This window comes from Hyposmocoma kahamanoa, unplaced genomic scaffold (assembly GCF_003589595.1).
Source record: "Hyposmocoma kahamanoa isolate Upper Pololo Valley unplaced genomic scaffold, ASM358959v1 80, whole genome shotgun sequence".
Classification (NCBI taxonomy): Eukaryota; Metazoa; Arthropoda; class Insecta; order Lepidoptera; family Cosmopterigidae; genus Hyposmocoma; species Hyposmocoma kahamanoa.
In genome coordinates, this window is record NW_020654051.1 from 9,651,482 (window position 1) to 9,662,189 (window position 10,708).

Genomic DNA, 10,708 nt, shown 5'->3' on the forward strand with positions numbered 1-10,708 from the left:
AAATACGGTACCTACTGTTGAACTTAAATTGAGTTATGTACATTGACTTACAAATAAATGGACGACGGGTCTAATACAAAAACCACGAAAAAAATGTCCCAAGTCAACCTATTTAAACGTAGTGACATGTGAAGGAATATGAAAAAGCTAAAACGTTGAATTTAAATTGTAATGTCATCGCATTACTGTCTAATTTTGCTTGCTTCGCTGTCAGTCGAACAAACGAAGACTAAAGCGTGAATGACGCTCTGTATACGATTTTAACGCCCTATAAGTTCGGACATTTTTTAGCGCGGACCCGACGTCCATATAATTGTAAGTCAATGGTTATGTATTAAAATATACACTTGTATATTAATAATGTGTATATAATATAAGTCGATACAAATATCTTAGCAGTTCAAAATTGTATAATTTCAAAGATTTATCAGAGATTTATATTTATGAGACACGTAAAAAAAATCTTATGCTATCTTAAAATAAACAACAGTACAAAATTGTCAAGCTTCTCTTTTTGCTCTTTCATGATTCTGTCAAGCTTTCGAATGATGTACAATATTTTACAAAATACACGCACATTATAAACGTTCAGTAGATATCCTATTTTAAATAAAATTGTGTCGTCTAGCGTAGGCACTAAGATTATTGGTATATATTTAGTCAGTTTCGATGATTATAGTAAAATCATTTAAAGACAAGTATATAGTATCAAATATATTTGATTAACGTGTAATTAAGCCTTGTAATAATTCGATTTCGCTTGTAATTCCTTAACGATTAGTAAAACTGTACCTATTTTGTAAAGTTGTGTAAATATTCTTACAATTTGAACACATTATTATATCGGAATCGTAGTATTTTTATCAACATTACAGTAACGATAGAGAAATGTCCAAAGTTTTCTTATTAATTACTTTGTTCTTTGTAGTGTATAAATAAAAGCAATAAATAGGAGTTGCATAACTTACTTATTAACAACAAAAGACCATAAATAAATAAACGTGAGGGAATGGGATAAACAGACATTACACCCTATTGTAGTCATAACTTAATTTCAGCGTCATCTCTTGGTACTTGGTGGTACTGCGTAGTATTACTTTAAATGTAGTGTAACGGCGCCATCTAGCCACCGCGCTGCGTCAACACAGCGTCAATTAGGAGAATCGCACCGTTGATGATGGCCAGTGAAGCTTTTGCTAAGTTTTTCTTGCCGTGGTCATTAGTCTGGCCTTGGTAACTGGAAATATTGAGAATTATCATTAAGTTAAACAAATCTCTATGGAAGTATGTATCAACCAGTCGTTCAATGTTTTTTGTGGGCATTTAAATCCATATAAATAGAAAGAAAAAAATACGAATTACTTACTTTATAATTTACATAACGTAAAATTTTATATGTAAGTAAATAAATAAAATTATTAATTACCGGTCAATGATAACAGCCCCGCTCGCCACGAAGAGAGCTACACCAACCAGAGAGAAGAAAATATTAACGCGCTTGTGTGACGGCGTCTGCATTACGAAACCTGGAAAATGTATGAGTAGTTTTTATACGGTACCTATATACATACCTCTATACATGTAAGTAGTACAAGTTATTGTATTTAATAGTATAGTATTTAATAGTATAAGTAAATATTTACATGGGTATGTTAAATTGTACATTTATTGTATTGTGTCAAACCAAAACACAGTAATATTAAAAACAACATTACGAGAAAAAGCTGCAAAAAGGATTTTTCGGTGGTTTGGAATTTTCGGGATTAATAACATAAAAATGTACATTTAAATTACTTATAATATTTCTATTGAAAAGTGAATCAATGTTTCAACTGCAAAAAGTAACCGGTTATCTGCAAAATCACGATTTTACGGTCATATTCACGATTTTTGAGTGTTTTGAAAGCAAAACTTGAGAAAATGATATATTATATTTTGAATATTCTTCAGATATTAAGCTTTTTTATATTACCTCGTTGCTCAAAATTTTAGCTAATTCGATCTGTTACATCAGAAAATATCGTTATTTTTAATTACAAAACGCCAGGATTCGAAATATGAGATCCGAAAGATTCTTGTTATAATGAAACTACTAAACACTAGTACAGTGTTTAGTAGTTGGGTAATTTACCGGAAAATTTTTGAAAAAACGGAAATATGTAATTCTGAGGCTGTTTCGAAATATCTTTTGAAGTTTATTTATTTAGAATTATAAAATAAAATTTTATGGCTAAATGAAAGTTAAAGTAAAACGAGGTTTTAAATGATTGGACAACAGCGAAAAATAGAATCGTATGTAAATAAAATCTCTATAATGACTCCATGGTTTTCGTTCAGTATCTTCAGCTTTTGACAGGTGTCAACTGTCAAATATGGAAAAATTTAGAAAAAGTATTTTTTTATTTTAAAATATTGGAAAAAATATCTATTTTTTTGAAAAATATGAATTTTTCAAAATGAAAATTATTCCCTTACTCAACACTACACTGTACTGAACCTAGCAGAGTTTTAGTTTGACACTATAGTATTGTTTTAGTAACACTGTTTCACTACTTAATCTTTATGTGGATTTCGTATCTTGTTTTTTTTTACTACACAAAATATTATGTAAAACAAAATAAGTACGTCCATCCTAAGTTCGCTATGAGATAAATAAATTAAATTTTGTACGTTTATGCCAGACATAAAATGATGATCTCAGACATTATAAGATCATAAAGTTAGGTACTTGGGATTATGACAACGCGACAGCTTTTGTAAATAAAATGGCATTAAATCGTTAAAAATAACATAGTTAATTAAGAAATTAACCTGCAGCGAGACCGGCGAAGATGATGAGGTATCCGACAAAGGTACCGGTGACCAGCATGCCGATGTCAGGCTCCGAGTTGTAGCTGTGGTAGTGGATGCCCACACAGGCACATGTCAGTGCCTGAAATAATAAGAAAATATTGTTGAAATACATCAGTTATTTAATCTCCTGCAGTCTTTAGAAACTATTGCTTAAAAAACTGTGAACTACTAGTCATAATTTAACTTTAACATAACTTCCATTTTATTAACTTTCGAGACATTGGCAACTTTTTTTTTTTATTTGAAAAATGTCACTACGCTGATTTTGTTTGACAAATAAATTGAAACTAAATAAGATATAAAAATACCGCTTAAAGGGAATTTCATATCTCCTTTCGCTTTTTACAGATATGTTAATAACTCAATTTCGCTAATAATGTTGATTACGTTAGTTGAGTAGTCCACTTGCAAACAGCACAATGTGACATTAAGAATGATTTTTAAGTAATTGCGTGAAATGGATGAGTAACTATTTTAACTTAACTTCAACAATACAGTGCCAAATCTTGGTAAATTCTGAACAAATTAGTGTCAAATGTTGACTACTTTTGCAAAAGCCTCTATCTTTCTTATTTTTACTAATCAAAAGTTGCCATTTTATCGTCAACCTGCAAACAGGAGCGCTATTGAGTATAAACGCGCGCAAAATCCGTTATTTTGTTTTCCTATTTATTATTTTGTCATCCGAGAGGTCCTTCGTGTTCATTTATTAAAAACTTGATCGTCAAACATTTCGGAGAAGATTGGCTTACATACTAAATTCTTGAATTGTATACTCATATTATCGGGCAAATTCAATCAAATGTGGCCGAAGACGGAGAACTGACAGATAATGAAAATACATTGATGGTTGACGACGTGGATTTAAGGGTCTAAAGAAAAATTAAAATTAGATACAAGTTGTATTTTTTACTATTATTATAACAAAACTAGCCAGTTATCATTGTGTTGTAGCAAAACTAGTTACGTTAATTCTGAACAATTACAAAACTAGTTATTTTAAAATTACTGTTAACCCTCTATGTTCAATTTTTAAATGGAAATAAAGTAAAAAGTTTAATACTGTGATTTTGTTTGCTTTATATTATTTATCTCTTTTTATCACAATTTTCAGATAATTAATAAAGTATCATTTAAAAATCCGTTTTCGGAACAATAATTGTTTTTTTTAGTTTATAGCTTTTTTTATCTACGCACATAACGCAGTTTGCTTTAAAAACTAGCAAATTTCTTAACTAAGAAGTGCCCAGAACAGGTCTACGGTGACATAAATGCTGATGTCTATCATAGTTTTTATTGTAATTCCAAAAACAGTTTGTAAAATAGTAATATTCTATGTTTTCTTACGAAACTGCATAAATCACAGAGATTACATATATGTATACATAAAAATATTGACATAAAATTAGTACTTCGTATATTATGTATAATAATTAATTGCTTGACATTGTAACTATTATTTTATTCATGTTAATTGACTAATTATTTCTTGTACATATGCAATCATGTGCAGCAATGATGTAGTTAACTCATTTCATTTCAAGTAAAAATGTGCACGCCAATCAAATAAAAAAAATGTGTTCTATTATTAACATGCTCCATTTTACGTTCACCATTTCAATTCATTTCAGAAATTTTTTTTTGTTTTTTATTATTTAAATGACCTCAGTGTGTCGGAACGGTGTCGGAAGACATTTTAGTGCTATAAAATGACTTGAATTTTTAAATGACTTTTTATTATTATTCAAGTTCAATATTTCGGAAATGGTTGTGTTACAAGGCAACATGATAAAACATCAAAATGAGATATCTATCTACATCAATGGGTTTACTCACATATTATGCCAATACAGCTATATATCACAGCTTTATACGACAGTGAGGTCATGACGTCATTTTTGCTATGAGCGGTGACGAAATCAGGCCAAACTGGGTTGGCTTGAAGGTGATGTCAGAGCTAAAAGCGGCATAATAAATGCAATACGCGAGGCCAGGACATGCAGACCTTGCGATGATCGCACGCTTGAGGTCGCTAAATTTAGTATAACGTCAATTTGATGATTGGTAAATGATTTTTATTACGAGAATACATTACATACATATTGACACAAATATCGAACACAAAGAAAAATTCCTTGGTCTGACTGGGTTCGAACCAGGGCCCCAATTCTGCTAATTTTAAATCATATCAGTTTAAGTCATATTATATACCGACAATGTCAATGGCAAGATTTTCAACGTTTGCTGTTCTGCTAAAAGTTAAGAGTAGAAGCTAGTCGGTGATAATTTTTTGATATTCTGCAATATTACACGTATAAAACTTGAAGACAAAATTGCTGAATAAAAGTGATAAAAATTAAAATTTGCATAGTCATTTCCATGATAATAGTAAGGCAACGTCGATCGTTAGTAATTGAATGAATGAATATGCCATCACTGTCATTCCACTGAGACTTAACTGCCGTTGCAACTAGATTTTGTTCAGGGGCCCAATCCTGCTATTTTTTCTCAAAACCACTGGTCACTGTAATTCTGTTGAGTCTATCTCTATATGTCTAATTGCAAAGGCAGTTGAGTCTCAATAGTATCAGTGGAATGGCAGTGACGGCATTCACTCGATATTTTTTTTTATAATATTAAGCGGCGGGACGAACAAGTCGTGCGCCTTTTACATATCCATAACAGTTGCAGTGCCATCCAGAGCTTTAAATCGCCCGTTCCCCTGAGACATAAGTTGACAAGGCCCATGTGCCAGTAATCTCACCAGCAACCTTACCCTTCAAAACCGGTACATTGTACTGCTGACATTACAGCTTGGCAGAAAAAGGTAAAGTGACAGTACTAACCTTCGACGACGAATTCTTTCACGAGGAGTTTTTTTTTCTTAATTTTTAACAAGGCCTTTATCACTGTACTACGTAGTGTTTATGGTCTATTAGGGGCATTTTTAGATTTGATGCAATAGGTTACGTAATTAATTATTAAATATATTATAGATTGTAGATAAATGCAATAATCTTTATGGCTATTTTCTGTAAGGGGTTTCCCAGGGGTTTCTCATCTCCAAATCGTACTCTATCGTTCCTAGTGTGGTCACACTACACTAACAAATGGAGTTCTACTGCTACTACATTTTATTATCCATTATATAATTTACTATATTAATTCAATTACTAACGATCGATGTTGCCTTACTAAAACTATCATGGAATGTACTGCACATCTCTTATTTTTTATCTTGATTAATCAGCAATTCAATGCCAAATAATTAGTAGACCACACCATCGACATACCATCGATAATGGCGTATCGATGGAAAAGCAGAATACCAAAAAATTGCAACAGCAATTCAATAGTAACTCGATGGCTAGACACTGACAAGCCATTACTGGGTGATTTCCTGGTAAGTTTTTTTTACTCAATTTTGGTGACAATTTCTTTTTATTTAAATATTTATAAAATATCATCATGAAATATCATCTAATGTTCGAGTGTGGTAACCTGAAATATTCTTTAATATTTCACGATGATATATATATATTCAAGTAATTTGTTGAGACACTTATGATGTTACACACGATTTACATTTCATTTGTTTCAGAAATTATATAGCCCATATACAGAAAACAACTTAAACGTAATGTGAAAGACAATGACTCTGAAATCATACATTTAATGGTTAGACGCACGCTTCTGATTGTGAGTTCTAGAACTATTTCAGTTATAGAACTCATAATCAGAAGTAGAATGTGTGGAGATACCATATTTCAAATACGTTGCTCACAGCCTATCTATTCAACAAAGACCTTGTGATTTCGTCTATTAAGCGTTTATAACGAAACAACTACAAAATTGGTCCAGTTATTTAATAAAAAAAGCCGATGTCACTTCCATTCATAGCAAGTCAGTGTTCTATAAATACTAATACTTGTAACAATCTAGTAACATGTGCCTAGTATGAATATAGCTTCTAGTCGAAATTGCTACATATATACATTGTCATGCTTTAGACCAAAGATCCTCAAATTATTTGACACGTAGACCACGTGCCATTTTTTTCCGTTGTGAGTAGATCCCCTAATTAATATATTAGTAAATATTGTATAGAACAATAAAATAAATAGTATAAATAATGTAAGTATAATAATAATAATGTAAATAGTAATAAATTGTTCTATACACCATTGTATTATATTTACATTAGAATTTTTTATGTGCAACAAATAAAATGATATTGATGCAAATTACCAATAACTGAATTTCTAGTATTGATTTTTTACAAATTCATCTACTTTAAATGTGTATTAGACAGCCGGTACAGTACTCACTTTGATGGGCTTAACAAGTGAAAAAACATGTCATTTTAACACATTTTATTGTCATTTCATTTTACACTTACATGTCATTTTAATCGAATCTAGCTTCATAAGCATTGATGTTTTAAAAATTATTACTTGATAGGTAATTTTATCTCTATTATAAGAAAGTATTATGTTCATAATTATAAGAAAAATCAAAATTTCGTACACGACCTCGTATACACCTATTTGCATCCTATATAACCCCAATTTTTATTTTCATTGAGATGAACCCTCCCTGGGGGTACGAAACCGACCATTTTGAGAATTATTGCTTTACACTCATGTGCTATTCCAAAAGTACAAGTACTAGTAACTTTAGAATCAGATTTCACGTAACTAGACTACATTTCTGTACAAATTCGCTTGATGGAAAGTTAAAATGTCGCGCATGAAAATGGTGCACACACTAACGTCAAAATATCGAGAACCTTACCTGGCAGTGAAACGAATGCCATAGATATCGAATAGAGTATCTGTTTGTACTAGCATATTTCAATAAACAACATTATGTCTATGTATAGGTACACATGACGTGACATCCATAAGAATGACTTTTAATTGGTTCCTGCTGGCCACTTACTAGGTTACGCATTGTATTGTAACCCCAATGGATTTCACTATTGTATTCATTATTAGACAAACAATGTTATAGTTATGTCTAAGCTACAAATCGATATGAAATTGACACCAACTAAAATATCCTGGGTTATTTGTAAAATGGTAACAGTCTCGAAGGCCTATATTACTAACATCATAAACGATAACTTTGGTGCAATGACATTTTATTAAACATAATAAATAAGTGTTTGGTAATAAGTTGTTTAGTAACGCCTCCCGCCTTCTTTCTTTTGCTTACGCACAGAGTTATCAAAATGGTTTGAGCGATATTTTTGTACGAAAGCAAAATCTGGCGAAATATTAAAAGTTATTGTTTATGGTGTTAGTAATACAGTCCTGAGAGGTTGTGAGCATTTTACAAACAACCCTGTATAATAGTACTATTTGTGGCATACATTTTGGGTTCATGGAAAGAGCCTCTTCGTAGCACCAACCGATAACTGCTACACAATAACACAGTATTTAGAACAGCTAATATTTCCTGTACAATAACAATATTTAAGCCGTGGTAGCCTAATGGTTTGACCTACTGCCTCTTAAGCAGAGGGTCGTGGGTTTGAATCCGGGCTCGCACTTCTGAATTTCTCGGAATTAACGTGCGAAATTTAATTTGAAATGTACCATAACCTTTTGTGAAGGAAAACATCGTGATGAAACTTGCACGTCGAATAAGGTTCACAACCCTCGGAAAACGTGTGAAGTCCCCAATCCGCATTGGGCCAGCGTGGTGGCCAGTGGGATGTATAAAAGGATTGATGAAGATGCTGAATAATATTTCAACCTAAAAGCATCGCAAAAAGAAATGACATTCGTTTTTATTAACAAGGAGGAGATTCTCAATTCGACTGTGTTTTTTGTATGTATGTTACGCGATAACTCATTTGTTTAAGCCATTTGTGAACCGATTTTGATGATTCTTTTTTTGTTGGAAAGAGATGGAGGGATATAAGGATACCTCAGAAGTGGTCCCATTTAAATTTGAAGAAAACTATTCCACCTCTAAGGGTGGCAAACTAGGGGATGAATGACTTTTGAGATCGGTTTTTTAGTACTCAGTACTGAGAGTATTAATTTCAAGGTTGGGTGAATATTACAATAATGGAAATATATTATTTAGCATAATAATTTTCGTGCTCGTCATGTGGCTACTGCAATTCAAATTTTAATATAACCTACAGATGATTAGTATTCTGTTGATATGCAGTAATTTGACGACCTCGGTGGCCTAGCGGCTTACATTGAGGCCGCTGGATGCGGAGGTCCCCAGTTCGATTCCCTGTAGTACCAATTTAAGAATATAACTTTTTATATAGGTTTTGGTTTGGGTGTTCTGGGATGTGCACTAGAGTGACTGCCGTTGGTCTGGTACCTATGAATACAAGGAATTCCCTATTTTGAGACAAGGTTACTGGTGAGGTTGTCTGGCACATATTATTATTATTATATTATTCTGTAATGTAAATAAATAAATGCATGTGTAGCCAAATATATAATGCTCTATCAAAGGACATTAAAATGCAATCATGTCATACGTTCGTGAATAGTCTGTGTGAGGCTGAAGGATAAAAACATTGCAGTGTGACAGTTTTGTTGAATAAACCGTCCCGTAAAAATTGCTATTTGACTTTGTAATAACTAGATGCATGAGATTCAAAATTACTGTTTATTATTATGTACATCTTTAAACACGTTTATGCATGTGTATTATTATTGATTTATAATTAAATTAATTTTAGGAAAATTTTGCATGCCAGATGTGGTAAAATATGAGCTCTATCATATTTTACCACAAATAAATTTAAAAAAATATATTGAGGAAATAAATAAATAAATAAATAAATTCCGTTGCATTTGGATTTATTATTATGAGTTACATCTGATTAAAGAGTTTCTTAAAAAATAATTACATTTATGCCATACCCGTTAACCTAGTATGACTTCGAAACTTGGCCTTCATCGATAATTAGATATTACAGTTGACCTTAATTCACTTAAATAATATAATTATTAATACAAAGATCGAACACAAAGAAAAATTCCTTCGATCTGACAGAACTCGAACCTGCGTCTGTGTCATAATTAGGCTTGCCAGATGACTAGGAAATTCGGAATTGTCCCGAAGATTTTTGTCTTATCCCGTGTCCAGTAATTAGACTTTACTATCCCGGATTCCAAACACTTAGGAGTTGTTTTACAAACATACTAGAGTCCTTTTTATAAAAGAAGTCCCCCAGACGCAGCGCTGTTTTCGTGTGAAGGAATGTCGAAATATTGATTGCGAACTGCGAATAACGTAAAATTTTTGAACCTTTTTGTAATTAACTTGCTGGTTGATCGAAGTATGAAAATAATTACATTTTTTATATAAACGTAAAATCGTTTATTTATGTTGATCATCAATACTACCTCTGTGGCCGAACGGTTACCATAATGCTGAGCTGCCATGCGGAGGTCCCGAGTTCGATTCCCGGGCCGAGAGAAATATTTGTATGACCAACATTTATTTCTCTTGTGAGTTTGTAAGTGAGTGGTTTCCTTAGTGCGAGTCTATGAGTGTGTGCTTTATTATGTCATGTCTGTATCTTATTACTAACGCGTTTTCCTGTGCGTATTTCGTTTACAATAGAGGATCACGGGTAGCAAAACACTCAACTAAAAGTAAGTAAAGAAAGTTGTATATTTCCTTGGTTTGTTCACGTAATTGAAGGGCGCGACTAAACAAATATTTATTATTGAGTTCATTTTTAGCAAATTTGGGAACTTATCTATAATTCGTATAACCACTGCCTATTTTTTTTTTTAATATTATAACTTGGACGACAACTAAAAATATACAACGTGTTAAAAGTCAAAATACTTTGCTAAAAAATTGTATC

General features: G+C 32.0%; 1 protein-coding gene across 1 annotated transcript in view; it reads right to left on the minus strand.

The window, feature by feature from the left end:
* Positions 1–305: 305 nt before the first annotated feature.
* LOC113233799 overlaps positions 306–10,708 on the minus strand; it is a 19,147-nt gene continuing 8,744 nt past the window's right edge. Inside the window, exons 2-4 of the mRNA XM_026469005.1 lie at positions 2,812–2,932; positions 1,427–1,526; positions 306–1,237 (exon numbers count right to left, since the gene is read on the minus strand). Coding sequence (XP_026324790.1) covers positions 1,123–1,237; positions 1,427–1,526; positions 2,812–2,932 — 336 coding nt within the window. The 3' untranslated portion in view covers positions 306–1,122. The remainder of the gene's footprint in view (positions 1,238–1,426; positions 1,527–2,811; positions 2,933–10,708) is intronic.